This window comes from Mustela lutreola, chromosome 7 (genome assembly GCF_030435805.1).
Source record: "Mustela lutreola isolate mMusLut2 chromosome 7, mMusLut2.pri, whole genome shotgun sequence".
In the NCBI taxonomy this organism is placed as follows: Eukaryota; Metazoa; Chordata; class Mammalia; order Carnivora; family Mustelidae; genus Mustela; species Mustela lutreola.
The window spans coordinates 111,363,566-111,382,158 of record NC_081296.1 but is presented as its reverse complement, the minus strand read 5'-3'; the positions used below and the strand labels follow the sequence as shown (position 1 = coordinate 111,382,158).

General features: G+C 40.9%; 1 protein-coding gene across 2 annotated transcripts in view; it reads left to right on the top strand.

Annotated features, from left to right (window-relative positions):
* The window catches only part of SLC35F4 (solute carrier family 35 member F4), a 236,610-nt gene that overhangs the window by 196,453 nt on the left and 21,564 nt on the right, over positions 1-18,593 (top strand). For both annotated transcript variants that reach the window (XM_059182188.1, XM_059182189.1), the window contains exons 2-3: positions 13,343-13,528; positions 17,766-18,063. In XM_059182188.1, coding sequence (XP_059038171.1) covers positions 13,343-13,528; positions 17,766-18,063 — 484 coding nt within the window. The remainder of the gene's footprint in view (positions 1-13,342; positions 13,529-17,765; positions 18,064-18,593) is intronic.

Genomic DNA, 18,593 nt, shown 5'->3' with positions numbered 1-18,593 from the left:
AGCTGTAGGAGGGAGCTGGGGGAGTAGGGTTGGTGATGGCACTGGGAAGAACTGAGAGTGGTTGAATCTTAAGCAGGCTCTACACGCAGAGCAGAGCCCAACACTGGGCTGGATCTCACCACCCTGAGACCATGACCTGACTCGAAATCAAGAGTTGGATACTTAACTGACTGAGCTACACAGGCGCCCTGCTAACCTCTTCTTTAGAATACAAATCCAGAACTTGTGCTTGACAAATATATGGGTTACCCAAGTAAGAATGAAGCCGGTCTGGCATACATAAGCCCCAGGGTAAAGGGTGCTCTGGTTCCATCACACAAGATTGAGATCATGACCAGAAAGAATAAGCACGACCAGTTTACAAGCACAAGATATTATTATTATTGGTGTTCTTTTGAATTTTACCAAGTGCATGCTTGGCAGGGAAAAAAGGGTCCCATTGCCATACATGTTTCTAAAGGGGGAGTCCCCTCTCTCTATAAAGAGCATGTTTTGCTTGAACAACTTCCAAATAGATGTCTTCCTTTTAGGTTCTATCTGTTCTGTGTATCCTGCCCTCTCCTGCCAATTTTGCCTTCAAGAGACTCTGCTTCCAACTCATCATCCCTCTCTTTCACTCTCAACAACTAAAAGGGCAAAATCCCTCACTTTCCTTTGTTGGAAGCTGTTCTAGACTCTCTTCCTATCCAAACCCTGTCCTGTGCTAGCATCTGCTGGAATCTAGCATCCTTTGCTAAGTATTCCCTAACTGCTCAGGCTGAAATTAAGCTCGTCACTCTCTGAACAGTAACTGTCCTTATTTTCTGTACCACAGAACTATTTCCTCTATCATATAGAAAGAGTTCAACAACATTGATAGGCTGAAATGGGAAGGATGACAAATTATACTGGAGAGAATATGGGCTTTGGAACTGAACCTGCCTTGATTTCGAAAATCCTTATTTGGGCTGTTGGAGATCCACTTTCTTCATCTATAAAATGGGAATAGTAAAATCCACCCCACCGTATTGTGTTGTCAGGAAATCATGTATGTAAAACTCTTGGCACATGATGGTGTTAAATAAGTGCTAGACATTTTTATTTTTATATTGTAAAAATAGGGAGCAGTGACATACTTTTTAGTTTTAAAGATATTTACTGGTAGAGAAAATAAATCACATTCCAGATAGAATAAATTAGTACTGTTTTAGGGACAAGATGTATATAGCAGAAATAGACAAATTATTAGTCCTTCCTTCCAATTACAGGTTTTAGGTGAATAAAAATAAATTAGGTTTTAAAAGATTTTTTTAAAAGATTATTTATTTATTAATTTTACAGAGAGACAGATCACAAGTAGGCAGAGAGGCAGGCAGAGAGGGCGGGGGGGGAAGCGGGCTCTCTGCTGAGCAGAGAGCCCATTGCGGGACTCTATCCCAGGACCCTGGGATCATGACCTGAGCTGAAGGCAGAGGCTTTAACCCACTGAGCCAACCAGGTGCCCCAGGTTTTAAAAGATTTTTAAAAAGGTCACTTTAGTATGCATGTGTAGGTACCCATATATTTCAGATTTACATCTTGAAAATCTAGCTTTCAGTTAACGGACATTTGATTATCATTTGCAATAAGATAATTAGCAAGTCCTAAAAATTTTTTGATACAAAAATTGTGGATAATAATATAATCAACAACAAGTTTATTTTATTTTATGTTTTTGATGTAGTGTTCAGTGATTCATTGTTTGTGTTTAATACCTAGTGCTCCATTCAATACATGCCTTCCTTAATACCCAGCACCATGTCAACCCATGCTCCCACCCCCTCCCCTCTGAAACCCTCAGTTAGTTTCTCATTGTCCATAGTCCCTCATTGTTCACCTCCCCCTCTGACTCCTCCCCTCTTCATTTTTCCCTCCCTTCTCCTATGTCCTCCATGCTATACTTTATGTTCCACATATAAATAAAACCATATGATAATTGTCTTTCTCTACTTAGCATAATCCCTCCAGTTCCATCCATGTTGATACAAATGGTGGGTATTCATCATTTCTGATGGCTGAGTAATATTCCATTGTATATATGAACCACATCTTTTTTATCCATTCATCTGTTGAAGGGCAGCTTGGCTCCTTCCACAGTTTGACTATTGTGGACAAGGAGGCTATTGTGAACAAAGAGGGGCATGTGCCCCTTCTTTTCACTACATCTGTATCTTTGGGGTAAATACCTAGTAGTGCAATTGCTGGGTCCCAGGGTAGCTCTATTTTTAACTTTTTGAGGAATCTCCACGCTGTTTTCCAAAGTGGCTGCACCAACTTGCATTCCTACCAACACTGTAAGAGGGTTCCTCTTTCTCCACATCTCCAAAATTTGTTGTTTCTGCCTTGTCGATTTTTGCCATTCTAACTAGTGTAAGGTGGTATCACATAGGCAAGGGAAACAAAAGTGAAAATGAACTTTGGGGACCTCATGAAGATAAAAAGCTTCTGTACAGCAAAGAAAGAAAACAGTTAACGTCAACAAAGCTAAGAGGCAACCCATGGAATGGGAGAAGTTATTTGCAAATGACAGTACAGATAAAGGGCTGGTATTCAAGATCTATAAAGAACTTCTCAAACTCAAATGCAAAAAACAAAGGATCAAGTCAAAAAATGGGTAGAAGACATGAACAGACACTTCTCCAAAGAAGACATATGAATGGCTAACAGACACATGAAAAAATGTTCAACATCATTAGCCATCAGGGAAATTCAAATCAAAGCAGCCAGTTTATTTTAAAAGAGATCTCTCTATGAAATGAATCAAGAGTGTTCAGAGGTGCCTGGGTAACTCAGCCTGTTAAGCATCTGCCTTCCCCTCAGCTCATGATCTCAGTGTGTTGGAATAGAGCCCTGAGTCGGGCTCCCTTCTTGGTGGGGAATCTGCTTCTCCCTAGCCCTCTCCTTCTGCCCTTCCCCCTGCTTGTGCTCTCTTTCTCTCTCCCATACAAATAAATAAAATCTTTTTTTTAAAAAGTGTTCAGAGCTACAGAGAGTGAATTGTACGTGATAAATAAAGCCGTGCTGTGCTAGGAGGGTTTGGGCTTTAAAGGAAAAATGAAAAACGATGAAACCAGAGAGGGAGACAAACCATAAGAGACTCTTAATCTCAGGAAGCAAACTGAGGATTGCTGGAGGGGAAAGGGGTGAGAGGGATGGGGTGGCTGGGGGATGGACATTGGGGAGGGTATGTGCTATGGTGAGAAAAAATTTAAAAAAAAGAAAGAATAAGGTGGTACAGATTGAATCAGAAGGTTGATATAGTGCTTGTGAAAACATCCACCATGTTAACCCCTTTTAATAATTCTAGGACTAAGTGTTTATCCAGTAAGTGAGTAACTTAATTGCAAATTCTATATGAACTTCAATGAAAACCCAACCGATATGACAATAAATACTCCCTCACTACAAGGAATATTTGCTGCCATTGTAATTTGATGAAATATGAAATATAGCTTTTCATATAATCTTTTGTTGAATTGCTGATACCCTCTTTTTTTCCTTGCCAACAGCATTTATTTCACAGTTATAAAATAACACATTATATTTCATTTCACATTTAAATACAAAGAGAGTAATTCATTTTGTTTGTTTTATTTTCAGCATAACAATATTCATTATTTTTGCACCACACTCAGTGCTCCATGCAATCCGTGCCCTCTATAATACCCACCACCTGGTACCCCGACCTCCCACCCCCCGCCCCTTCAAAACCCTCAGATTGTTTTTCAGAGTCCATATCTCTTTTTCCAAGACAAAATGTCAAAGTGATAATTGTGGCTTCCAATCAACTCCACATGAAAATTCAGGATTACGTTTCTGTATTTGATGTTTCTTCAGTGATTATAAATATCTTCACAGAAAAGATCATGGATATTTAAAAGAAACACACTTATAAAACATTATTTGAAAATAGTCAAAGTTAGTTTTATGTATAAAGTATAATTTTCAAAAGATTGGTTGGAAGAATAATCAAAGAAGAATCATCAATCAAAGAAGCTTAAAGCTAAAAGATCACGTGTTCCAGCCTCTGATTTTGTAATTGTAATATTATTATTGTAGAAACATGATAGATCAGATGCCTTTGCCTTTCCAGATTTTCTTTCTACCTGCCCCGTAACCTCTCTCTACTTGCCCTTCTTTGTGGTGGTTGAACTATAAGGACTGCAGAAACAGACTCTCTTGTCCTCTGACTTCGGCTTCCTGATCAATGGGGATTCCCTAAGAGATATCAAAGAAAAGGAGTATTTTCAGGCAGCCCTAGGTGGGTGCTTACTTAATGAAAAGTTGTAATTCTTATCAGGCAAGCCCTTCCTTCCAGATTTTTCTAATCTCTCCCTCTCCTTGTACTTTCAGGCCTAAGTATAGTAAGATCCATTGCTACACCTGGGTACTGCCCTCCCTTTTGGGGTATGACAGGTAGTAGTTCTCAACTTTTTCACTTGCATTGGAATCACCTGGGGGGCTTCTTAAATCATAGGTTACCCCCACAGCAGTGTCTAATTTAATAGGTCTAAGGTGGCTGCATTTCTAATGAACTCCCAGATGATGCTTCAGTGGCCAACTTAGGGAACCACATGACCCAGTAGCCCTGTACCTTGACCACCTTTTATTTATTTTTATTTTATTTTTTCATTGTTACAAGATTCATTGTTTATGGACTACACCCAGTGCCCCATGCAATATATGCCATCCTTTACACCCACCACCAGGCTCACCCATCCCCCCACACCCCCCAAAACCCTCAGTTTGTTTCTGAGAGTCCAAGTTCTCTCATGCTTCATCTCCCCATCCTATTTCCCCCAATTCACTTTTCCTTTCCTTCTCCTAATGTCCTCCATGTTATTCCTTATGTTCCACAAGTAAGTGAAACCATATGATAATTGACTTTCTCTGCTTAACTTACTTCACTCAGCTTAATCTCCTCCAGTCCCGTCCATGTTGATACAAAAGTTGGGTATTCATCCTTTCTGATAGCTGAGTAATAGTCCATTGTATATATGGACCATGTCTTCTTTACCCATTCGTCTGTTGAAGGGCAACTTGGTTCTTTCCACAGTTTGGCAGATTGTGGCCATTGCAGCTATGAACACTGGGGTACATATGGCCCTTCTTTGGACCACCTTTTAAATAAAGTATCCTAATTTGAGTTTGCTCTTTCTCACTTCTGGAGACTTGACTAATATAAATGACTATAAAAAATTAGTTAAAAATAGAGTTTGTTTTATGGTTAAACATGATTAGCAGGTGATTGTTTGAAAAAGATGTGAGATATATATACACAATGAAATATTACTCAGCCATCAAAAAGAATGAAATCTTGCCATTTGCAATGATGTGGATGAACTAGAGAGTATTATGCTAAGCAAAATAATTCAGAGAAAGACAAATACCATATGATTTCACTCATATGTGGAATTTAAGAAATAAAACAATGAACATAAGGGGAGGGAAGGAAAAATAAAATAAGAAGAAAACAGAGAGGGAGGCAAACCATAAGAGACTCTTAATTATAGTAAACAAACTGAGGATTGCTGTAGGGAGGTGGGTGGTGGGATGGGGTAACTGGGTGATGGGCATTAAGGAAGGCCCTTGAAGTAATGAGCACTGGGTGTTTTATGCAACTGATGACTCACTGAATTCTACCTCTAAAACTAATAATACACTATATGTTAATTAAATTGAATTTAAAATATAAAAATCTTTAAATCAATAGAGAGAAAGCTGTAGGGATTTAGGAAACCATTTTGTTCCATCATTAAATTTCAGAGTCTAAAGAATACAAAGAAAGGTCCGGTGATTTCCTTGAGAGAATGTAGCCAGTTGGTATCTTGCCTTTCATGGAAGTCTGTCCAGGATAGTATGCTGCCTCTGGTCATACAGCTCCTACCCCTCCAACCCCACTTCCCTTGCCATCCTGTCACCCCTATCCCCTGGATTGTGTCATTGCCTTTTGTATTCTCATTATCTCTGCCTTTAGGTTTGGGCACCAGAGCTACCTGTGATATTTCAAGTAAGTAGGCTCATAGCTTGGGGCAAGCGAGGATTCAGACCTTCAGCTCACTGTTCAGTATAATGCTCAGTAGAACCAAATGTGTCATTGACCTTTTGTGTTCATGAGAGATTAAGAGTCAATGGCAGGGCTCTTCTTAGACTGATGTCTATTATCTTCCAAGTCATCTTGCCCTTGGCTCACACAGAACCTCTTACCTACAGAACCTCTTACCTACAATCCAAAGAGCTTTTCCTAGTTACTCTTTATTGCTTGGTGTTTCAAGTTGTTATCTGAGAACCCTACACTTTATACTCTGGCTAGGCAGTTGTTTTACTCAGCCTCTATAGTTCTTCCCCGTTTTGCTTGGACGTTTCTAAATGGATGCCCTAGGCCCTGTCTGCCCAGCCCCACCCACCCTCTCCCAGTGTTGTCACAGTGTTCTCTGTCCACAGAAGTTGGACCAGGTGTCAGTATAAGACACAAGTTTCTGCCTCAAGATTTTTGACTCTGGGAAACTGGACTTCTCCTGGAGGCTAAGGCTATAAGACTGGAAACCTGGGAGCTTCAAACAACCAAATTTTCAGCAGAGAAAGGCCAACAGCAGCCAAGTGAGAAGACAGGCAGCTTGCACCTGCAGTGGGAGATGGGGGATGGTTCACCTACACTACTCCCCAGTCCCAGGTGTTCCTGAGGCTTAGGGACATTCCTGGCTGTTCTGTCCCTTGGTTGCTAAGCTCCTAAAACCTCTCCATTTTTGCTGAAACTGGATCGAGTTTGGATTTCTTTTATGAAATCAGACGTTCTAACCAATAAAGTACCACTAATAGTCATTTTTGTTTATGTGTTTATTTTTTGTTATAATACTCTGCATTTATTGAGCACGTTCTATGGACCATTTGAGAACCATTTGCAACCGAACTCTGCATTTATTGAGTACATTCTGTGGACCATTTGAGAACTGAGACCATCTGAGAACCACTCCTCAAAGGATTTTCAAGCCTTGTTTGTACTCAGAATTCAGCATCTTAGAGTTGTTCATCTTACCATTGTCTCACAGCACGTTCTTTACCCCTCTGAATATTTGCTCTTATGGTTGCCTCTGATTCTACTGCTTATTTCTCACTGTAGAACTCTGCCCAGCAAAGTTCTGCTCTTCCTTCAAAGCCAACTTTGATGTCTTCCCTGCTCCAGGCAGAATGAATCACTCCCTTTCTTCTTGCTCTCCAATTCACATTAAATTATGGTTAATTGCTTACATGTCTGACTCCAATACTGTGTTGAGAGCACCATGCAGGCATGGATTGTGTGTCCTTGATTTGTCTTTACTCCTGTTCTGAACACAATACCTGCCTAGAATGGGTGCTTAATAACTACTTGTTGAGGTAAATCGATTTGGGGAACATGCAGAACCTAACCAGTGCAAATGAAGAAATTATATTCTTGTCCCTGGAAAATATGAAGAATGGCACCAAGATGGCCCCACTCCTAGGGCTGGCTCAGGTGAATAGTTGTCTTTACAAGGGGCGGGGAGATGATCTGGTGTGACTAATGAGAGGCTTCCAACCTATCACTTCTAATTCAGTTTACTCTCAATACCTATTAAAGTCTGAACACTGTTCACTAACTGAATTTGCAATGCCCAGGCACTCACTGTGGCATAGAAAATAGAAAATAGACATGATTTATTTATGATCCTTGACTGCAACCCAGGTGACGTTCTGAATATTATTTTTGTCAGACGTGGCTTTATAGTAATTGAAGGGTACAAGACCATGTAGCATGGGACACTGTTTTTGTTTTCCAGGATTGGAGATGACTATTTCATGGCCCAAGCTCTGAATATGGCCTCTGGGCTTGGCTCTGAAGTTTAAAGATTGCCCTTTTTAGGACAATGATTTTAAATGTCTCCAGTGGCTCGCCTACTCTCAGATCTCTTCCATAAATCAACCAGTGTGAGGCAAATGGCTGCAGGAAATGGGTGTTGAGCCTTACTGCATATGGACCAGGTGGTACAGAAGCCAGTGAAAATGAGGAAACAAGAGAAATCACTGTTTGGCTTACAAATCCAACACTCTCAGCTGCACGTGATTTACCAACTTCTTAGTAACTATGGCCCATATTTTATCTCAATTCTTGCTCAACTAACTTCCCACCCTATTTTTGGATTTCCTCCTTTCCACTTATAATTATTAAATGATCACAAAATGAAACCTGATATTCACGTAAGAAAACAGGAGGAGGCACAACTCGTGTAAAATAAATTATGAAAAATACTTGAAAGATAAATTAAAAATGACTCTTGGGCGCCTGGGTGGCTCAGTGGGTTAAGCCGCTGCCTTCGGCTCAGGTCATGATCTCAGGGTCCTGGGATCGAGTCCCGCATCAGGCTCTCTGCTCAGCAGGGAGCCTGCTTCCTCCTCTCTCTCTCTCTCTGCCTGCCTCTCTGCCTACTTGTGATCTCTCTCTGTCAAATAAATAAAAATCTTTATTAAAAAAATGACTCTTGAAGTATCTGTACATTAGCCCCTGTGGAAGAGCATAAATAAATGAGCATTCACTGAGCTTTAGACATTCTTCTCGTTGAATTAGAAATATTTAATTAGAAACACAGTTGCGAAGCACAGTTGTGAGCACAGTAAACATCTTGGATACGTAAAATAAGAAGCTTATGTATTTTTGACACTTTTAAAAAAAGATTTTATTTATTTATTTGACACAGAGAGAGAGATCACAAGTAGGCAGAGAGACAAGCAGAGGGAGAGGGGGAAACAGGGTCCCTGAGCAGAGAACCTGATGTGGGGCTCGACCCCAGGACCCTGAGATCATGACCTGAGCCAAAGGCAGAGGCTTAACCCACTGAGCCACTCAGGTGCCCCTATTTTTGACACTTTTATGGCAACAGTATTATAATAACATTAATTTGAGCATAATAATCAATATGTAATTCTTCTGTTGCTTATTTGAGTAGCCATACATTTTTTATTCTTTTGAATCCAAGATTAGATAATACATCTCAATAAGGCCAACTTGAAGACATTTAATAATAGATGGTATGGCTAACTATTTTTATGAACCTCTTTTTGTTTTCCCAAGACTGAGAAAAAAAGAAAAGAAAACAAGATACCCTTTGTCATAGATAGGGAGGACCAGACAGAAGAACTAGCACTCACAGCCAAGTTACTCCGCTGTTTGCTAGGTGCTTGTTGGAGATCATGGTTCAGGAATTCAGGCTTTCTTTTTCTGAATGTCCCTGCTTCTTGAGGTTCCGATTTGAATACTTCAAGTGATGACTCACATAGTACGTGACATGATTATTCAAAATCAAACTAAAACAAAGATGCCATTGCTATTTCAAGATTTTGCTCTTCATTTTCTGGCTTCTACCATCTCTCAAGCACCACACCAAGAAAGAACCTTCATGACCAGTGAGGAGGATGGCCTCTGTTCCTCCCCTTATATCCATGGAAATAGAGGAACTCTTAACTTTCAAGGAAAAATAAATGTACTCTGTGAACAAACATAGGCAGCTAAGGAGACACAATGGCTGAATGTAATGTGGTGTCCCGAGTGGGGTCCCAGAACAGGAAAAGGCCATTAGTGACAAAGCTAGAGAAATCCAAATGAGGTTTGGAGTGTGATAAAGAGTAATCGCCAATGTTAATCTCCTAATTTTGACAAATGCACGAGGGGGGTGGATGCAAGATGTTACCATTAGAGGAAACTCGCTAAAGAGCATATGGGAACTCCCTGAACTATCTTTTCAATTTTTCTGTAAATGTAAAATTATTTCAAAATTAAAAGTTTACTGAGAGAGAGAGAGAGAACAAAGCCAAGCAGCCTCTGCAGGTGGAGGGAGTAAAAGGATTCACACAGGAGAAAGTGAAGCATTGGGGCAGTGAGTGAAGACTATCGTCAAATGAGCTCAGACAGTAAACGTTCAAAGAAAGTATAGGTGCATGTGATTTAACAGTAAAGACTGCATGAACCAATCAGGATTTGATCATAGTGTTTAAAGATTTGGGTAGATTCAGAATGTTCCAGGTGGAGGCACAACCCAGTTAAAGACTTAAGAGTTGTCAGTAGTGAGAGGAAGGTGTCAGAACACAGCCAGAACCAGCCTAGTTGGAATGGAGTGCTCAGGTCTGAGCAAGGCCAGCTGTGTCATTAGGAGGCCCAGTGCAAAGTGAAAATGCAGAGCCCCTTTTTCAAAAAGCAGAAAATGGCTTTTTCCTTTCTTATGCTCTTTCTCTTTCTCCTTCTCTGTCTCGCTCTCCACTTAACCAAGGTATTTTTTATTTGCTATTTAAAATCTGTTCCCTTGGACACAGGATACTTGCTGTGTGAGAGCAAGCCCCCACAGACACTGGGGGTCTCACTCTGAGATCCCCAAACTCCCCCCACCTATACCCAGGTCCCTGTAGGATTGCTAAGCAAAGACATGGGAGTGGTTGCTGAAAACCCACCCCAGGAGGTGGGGAGGCAACTGGAGGCAAGACCACACCTGAGCTGAGGCTCTGAGCCTAAGCCCCCTGTGTGTGCTCCATTACCCCATTGGAAATTACTTACAAAAAACAAGTTAAAAGATAAAAGAAATCTACACATTCAATGCAATCCCTATCAAAATACCATCAACATTTTTCACAAAGCTGCAATAAGTAATCCTAAAATTTGTATGGAACCAGAAAAGACCCCGAATAACCAGGGGAATGTTGAAAAAGAAAGCCAAAACAGGGGGCATCGCAATGTATTGATACAGATTTCAAGCTGTATTGAAAAGCTGTAATCATCAGGACAGCATGTCCAGGTACTGGCCCAAAAACAGACACATAGATCAATGGAACAGAATAGAGACTCCGGGGCTCCTGGGTGGCTCAGTGGGTTGAGCTTCTGCCTTCAGCTCAGGTCATGATCTCAGGGTCCTGGGATCAAGCCCCTCATTGGGCTCTCTGCTCAGCGGGGAGCCTGCTTCCCTTTCCCCCTCTGCCTGCCTCTCTGCCTATTTGTGATCTCTCGCTCTATGTCAAATCAATAAATAAAATCTTAAAAAAAAAATAGAGACCCCAGAAAGGGACCTTCAACATTATGGTCAACTAATCTTCAACAAAGCAAGAAAGAATATCCAACAATAAATGGTGTCGGGAAAATTGGACAGCCATGTGCAGAAGAATGAAATTGGACCATTCTCTTACAACCATACAAAAAGATAAAATCAAAATAGATGAAAGACTTAAATGTGAGACAGGAACCCATTAAAATCCTAAAGAAGAACACAGCCAGTAACCTCTTTGACCTCGGCCACAGCAACTTCTTGCAAGACATGTCTCTAAAGGCCAGGGAAACAAAAGCAAAAATGAACTTTTGGAACTTCATCAAGATAAAAAAAAACTTCTGCACAGAAATGGAAACAGTCAACAAAACTAAAAGGCAACTTATGGAATGGGAGAAGATATTTGCAAATGACATATCAGATAAAGGGCTGATTTCAAGATCTGTAAAGAACTTTTCAAATTGAACACCCAAAAAACAAATAATCTGACCAAGTAATGGGCAGAAGACATGAACAGACACTTCTCCAAAGAAGACATACAAATGGCCAACAGACATAGGAAAAAAAATCCTCCACATAACTTGTCATCAGGGAAATACAAATCAAAACCACAATGAGAGAGCACCAGTTAGAATGGCTAAAATTAATAAGACAAGGAACAACAAATGCTGGAAAGGCTATGGAGAAGGGGGAACACTTTTACACTGTTGGTGGGGATGCTAGCTGGTGCAACCACTCTGGAAAACAGTATGGAGGTCCCTCAAGAAGTTAAAAATAGAGCTACCCTATGATCCAGCAATTACACTACTGAGTATTAGCCCCAAAGATATAGATGTAGTGAAAGAAGGGCCACATGCACCCCGATGTTCCTAGCAGCAATGTCGACAACAGCCAAACTGTGGAAGGAGACAAGATGTCCTTCAACAGATGAGCGGATACAGAAAATGTGGTTCATATATACTGTGGAATATTACTCAGCCATCAAGAAAGGATGAACACCCACCATTTGCATCAACATGGATGGAACTGGAGGGTACTATGCTAAGTGAAATAAGTCAATCAGAGAAAGACAATTTTCATATGGTTTCACTCATATGTGGAATATAAGAAATAGCTCAGAGGATCATAGGGGAAGGTAGGGAAAATTGAATGGGAAGAAATAGGAGAGGGAGATAAACCATTAGAGACTCTTGATGCTAGGAAACAAACTGAGGGTTGCAGAAAAGGAGGTGGTGTGGGATAGGGTAACTGGGTGTTGGGCATTAAGGAGGGCATGTGATGTGAGGAGCACTGGGTGTTATATGCAACTAAGGAATCATCGAACACTACATCCAACACTAATGAGGTACTAAATAGGTTGGCTGATTGAATTAAATTTAAAAAAAGAAAGATAAAAGAACCTCCACATGGCAACTATACACAGTTGTGGGGGAGGTGTGTGAGGTCCTTCTGAGCCCTGAGTGACTGCATGGTCCAAAGACCCATGAAGCTGACCCACCCTGGGCGGGGATGCATGGAAGACTAATCAGGATTAGGAGGGGCTGGGCCTATGGAGGATCCTGAAGGCTGGGTTTTCCTCTGGGAGTGGATAGAGGCCAGAGTTGATTGAGAAGACACAAACTAATTGGATTTTTCTGACCAATTCAATGGAAACGTGTAGAGTGGACTTCATAAGAAACACCATGGGCAGTTTCATGGGTTAAGAATTTAACAGTCAATCTTAGGAGGAAAAGGGAAAAAGCACCTGTGACAGAACCGTTTCCTTCCCTTGAGGTTAACTATTTGACTGTATTAGCAGTTCTAACTCAGAGCAGATGTATCCACCCAAACCATTTACCATTTTGTCAAATTTGTTTTTGGTTGACAGATTTATCTAAAAGGACCCTTTATCTTGGGGACACAAACCTTGCCAGTATAGAATTTTCTTTTTAAGAGCCCCTCTTATAAAATTACAATTGAGCTCAATGAATGTCCCTGATATCGGGACTGTGACTCCTGCTGCCATGTGTTTTACTGCCGAGGGATTTAAAATCTGCTTCCGGTTTGGGGGCACCTGGGTGGCTCAGTCGGTGAAGCCTCACTGCTTTTGGCTCAGGTCATGATCCCAGGGTCCTGAGATTGGTCTCCCTGCTCAGTGGGAACTCTGCTTATCCTTCCCCCTTGTCCCTCATCCTTGTTTGTTCTCTCTCACTTTAAAAAAAAAAAAAAAAATTTTTTTTTTCTTAAATCTGTTTCCAGTTTTTCTTCTGGGAAGTCCTCAAACTGTATGAACTCTTTCTTCCCAGGTACCTCCAGATCATCAGTAACTCGATGTAAACCAGGAGCCAACTGCCCCAGTTCCCACAGTGGCATCAGCAGACAACTGTCCCCTCTTTCTGTCACTGAAGATTCTTCTGCTCCTATTCTTGAACTTCAGAGTCGAGGATCCTCTGGAGTGTGTGGACACAGAGTTGAAAGGCCAAACAGATCAGGTACCCTGGTGACCTCCTCTTAAATAACAGTACATCTAGGTAACCTTCTAACCAGCCATGAAAGTTGGTACCATTGGCCCAGAACACAGAGACATTACATGGACTCTCAGGGGTGGGAGTGGGAAGGTTTATCAAGTGGAAGAAGGAAGAAGGGAAATGGATAGATAGGATCTATTAGTGGTGTACAGTATAGCAGAGAAACTGGACACCAGAGACAGTTGTTGAAGGGCTTAACACATGATTAAACAGTGACATTCAATTAAGTTTATAAGGTGACTAGTTTTCTCATCTTGAAGATGTCAAACCCCTGCATCTTTGATCTCAACCCTGGGATGCAGTAATAGTGCTCTCCCTCTCTGAGATTAAAAACACCAGAAAAAATCACAGACTCTGTTTTTGTGCTTGTCACAACTGGCAGTCCTTGGAATCCTTCTAGTTTTCCCAGTTTTATGTCTTCTTCAGGACACTGCACTGCCTCCCTGATCAGCATTTACTGGTCAGTCAAGACCTCTAGCCTTTCCTCACATCTGCTTGACCACACCCACCAACTCCCAAGTTACTCAGATTATTAGAATTGCTAGATAAATCTGATAGCAGATCCAGGGATTTCCTGGCAAATTTATCATTTTCCAATGTAGCTTAGTCCACTGGGCTGCTGCCCATTCTGTCCTGCTTGGCAGTGGACATCTCATTGCCTTCCACAGAGAAGGTGCTCAAGTTCCCAGTTCACTCACTTCCTCTTGTCACGTGACTGCCCTTCCACTTCTGAAAAGAGTGAAAACAATCAACAATCCTATGCCAACAGATGCTTTCCTCTGTGCCACGATGTCTCTGTTCTTTTGTTTGCCAATTACCATATTTTGGGGCCACCGTTAACATGCGTGTTTCTACCTTTCCAATGTCAACTCCTTTTGCCACATCCTTGGTCACCTCCTTTCCATCTCTGCCACCTGCATTTTCAGTGTCCTTCCACTCATTCCTTCGGTTTGTTCAATAACATATTAAATATCTTGCCTTCTTAAAAACAATAACAAAACAGCAAAAACAACAAAAGACTCCATCCAAAATAAATGGGTAGTTGAAAATAAAACAGAACTTTGAGAAAAGAATGGAATTCAGGGTGCTTAGTATGGATGGGGAATAGTCAACAAAGATATACAAGAAATAGAAAAGCCTCTTCTAGGGCTCTCCTAATTTGAGAAGAGGTTGGGTTTTTTTTATATATATATAAGAAAAGATTTTTCAAAAAGTGACAGTATTTTAAAATAGTATCTGAGCAGCTACTGACCCCAAGGCTGAGGTTCTTTTTAAAAATGAAGAAAATGACATCTTAAGTCTTCAGAAAGTTTTAATTGGCTTTAATAAGTTGCAGTAATATTCCTATTATCCCAGTTATCTGCAGAATAGAATGTTCCAGTTAATTAAATATACTGGTTAATAAAGACTTGCTCTATCTATCATAGGCAGACTACAAATTTTAAAATCTATACCATTAAAGATCACAGAGGACATAATTTACTTTGTGCGATGATTCACAAGGCACTTGGGGGGTATTCCAGGGCACTGAAGAAAAAAGAGAAAAGGAGAATGATCTGAAGAGCAGCTCACCATGCTTTCATGAATGTGATGTACTTAAACCTCAAAACAAATCCCATGAGACAGGTGTTATCACTGACAGATAAAGAAGCTAAGACTGGAATCAAACATGAGCTCAGGGCCATACACTGATTGCACCCAGGTTTCCAAATTCCAGTGGCCTCTGCCATTAATGACTCTAACCAGGTTTCATGGTAATGGATGGAATTCCTGGTATATCAGTTTTAATGGTCTATACAAAACCATACATCTAAGCAGGACTGCAGAGAATTTTAAACCACCAGAAAAATAAAAGAGCTCTGGAGACCCAGTCTTTCTATGATATTGATAGATGGTGAAATTAAAGAACTGGCAACAAGTAAATCTAGCTAGCAGAAGAATGGTTTGATGCTATGGGGGGATCTAGGTGACTACCGGTGGCATCAAGAGCACTGTCCATGGTACGATGGTGGCACCAAGCAGTCTATGAAGAAAGCAACAGCAAAGGCAGGTATCAGTTTAACGGGATACTGATAACCTTTACAGAATCATCCCTCCTTGGTGAGATGGTCCCCAAGAATAATGTAATCTGAAGAGTCCGCCTTTCTCTTAGGCATCCCTCCTCTTCAGCCTCAAGCCAGGCTACCATTCCTGTCAGGAAACAGAATTTTTTCTCCAGACCATTTCTGAAATTTCCAGGGGTTGAATGAAGAGCTCAAGCCTGAAACCTAGACAGAATGAGTATTCAGAATAAAAGGATTTGGACCCTAGAGTCATACCAACGTAGGTTCAACCTTGGACAACTTTTAACACAAGCCTCAGTTTCTTCATCTGTAAAATGGGAGTGATAATATCTACTTTACTGGGTAGGTTAACATTTGCTTCCAAGACTCCCAAGACAAGAGTCTCTTATTCCACCCTCTCACTCATTTTATATTTTTCCCCTCTGCTCTCTGCATAAGCCACATGGTTATAGAGAGGATTTGCAGGACTGTTATCAAGAGCAAGAATTGTCTATACACAGTAAAGGGAGCTACCTGGCTCACACTTCCAGACTCATGTCAATGTTACTACATCATGAAAGTTTCTCCCGATCATTTCCCTCCCCATCACTTAACAAGTGCCCCTCTTCTGTTTCTACATGGCCTTGTATCTGCCGTTGTTGGCCCTAACACACTATTTCTGTTGGCCCTAACACACTATTTTGGATGTGTTTTCTGGTTTACCACTAGGCCATGAGCTCAGGTCTTTCATCTTTGAACCCTTAGGACCCAAATAACTAACTAGCTCCTGGTGATCTCTATAAGATTTTGCTGAACACATAAATAAAAGAAGACCAGTTTTCATCTTCTAGAGGCTTAGGCCCTGAGAATCCAGTACCGTTCAGAAGACTTTGAAGTCATACAGTAATTGCTGTGTTTGTCATTGCTCGGTTTATATTCTCCAATTCAGAATTCACCCTCAAGGCTTGCTACTCCCTTCCCAAATAATTATATTAGAAAGCATTACCTGGGTGAAAGTTTTTACCCCAGGGGGGTGGTCATACTTGGCTTATTAAGCAATAGGACCACATTTAGTGGGAGAGAGAGTAGGTTCTAGAAAGAGAAAGTAAGAAACCCATCCGCTACCACTTACAATCTGCAGCCTATACCACTTTCTTAACTCCTTGGACAAACCCTGTGCTCAAAGGAGGTGCTTGGAGACAGGAGAGAATTTGCAGACAATTCTGTCTCCCTTCCCTTGGTATTCTAACACCTGGGATCTCAGCTTGGGGACTCAGTGACTTCTCCCTTTTAACCTCCCAACAAGTACATAAATTTATTGTGTTGAATTTGTTTCTCTATCAAGAAAGAAGTCCTTTATGATTGTCGCTTTTAGAGAATTTTGACTATTTTTAATGTAAAAAAAATGCTACTAAATTTTCTTAGTAAATGTACAAATACAAAGCAGAACTCATTGTGCTCCCAGAAATACATTAAATTGTAATTCGCTCCAAGGTGGGAAATGACTTTGTGTAGTTAGGATTTGCCCTGTTCTTGGGACATAGTGCTTTTCAATTTAATAGTCAGCTTTGCTGCAGTTTCGAGGTGGGGGGGAACCCACCTTGGTAGAGTATAACAACAAATACTTATTTCTCACTTACTTTTCATGTCAGCGGATACAGGGCTGCTTTGGCTGGGATCTGCTCATTCCCCCACAGAGACTAAAAGGGCAACTCCTATTTGGCTTTTTCTATTCTAATGACAGAGAAGATGAGCAGGAGAGGTTAATGGGACCTTGTGATGCCCTTAAAGTTCTCCTGGGAGGCAGCCTACTTCACATCTCTCTGTTCATGTTTGATTAGACCAAGCAGGTCATGTGGCCAAGTCGAAGTCTTTGGAGCTGAGATATGTAATGCTTTCATGAAGAAGTGATTAGAGTACCTGGAAGAACAGCACAGCATCCACCAAGTTCATGAGCATTGTCGTGACCTTAACAACGGGTAGGGGTCAAGATCCATACTGTACCTTACAGAGCAAAGATTCAGGAGAGAAAGGGAGCCAGAGTTAATCCCTTTAAATGATGGTAAAAAAGCAAAACCCTGATGATACTACTGTCTGCCTCTTTGGTTGCTGTCCTATAACCTGATTTCCACACATCTGTATTCCTCTCCTGTTCTCAGGGGATGATGGAACACAGACTCATCCTGAGAACAGCAGCCAAGAAAACAGAATCAAGGCTCGCTGCCAGTCTTGCACGTCCATGGTTCTGAAGGCTGTCTGGGGACTCTTGATCATCTTGTCAGTGTCATCGTCTTGGGTTGGAACCACACAGATTGTAAAAATTACTTACAAGAACTTCTACTGTCCATTTTTCATGACTTGGTTTTCAACAAACTGGAACATTATGTTTTTCCCAGTCTATTATTCCGGTCATCTGGCCACCGCTCAAGAAAAACAATCTCCGATGAAAAAGTTCAGGTAGGTTTCATGTTAAAGGGCCAGTGCAAGATGTTTTAAAATAATTTTATGAAACTGCATAATTTCTTCTCTGTGGCATGATGAACTGAGTTGACTAGAGGAGTGTGGAAAGCCAGGATCTAAGGTTGGTAATGAATACATGAGCACTAAGAAAGAGAATCAGCTCCCCCCCCTCCGCCGCCGGCACAAAATTATTGAATGTCTGTCACATGCCAGGCACTGTGCTGGTGCTTTTGTAGATCTTATCTTAATTCATCATCACTGCTGGTAACATGTATCTTTTAAGGCAGTGTTATTATTCTTATGTTAACACAAGAGGAAACAAATTTAGAAAAGTTGAATGACTTGTCCAAGGTCACACAGGTCTAATAACAGGATCCAGATTTAAATCCAGAATTATCTCTGAAAGTCATGCTTTAAGGGAATACCCCAGTGGCTCAAGCCCAGAAAAGAACATGTCTTCATAAGATTAATTGTTACAAAAATATTTGCTCAATGCTGTGAAGTGTGTAAACCTGGTGATTCACAGA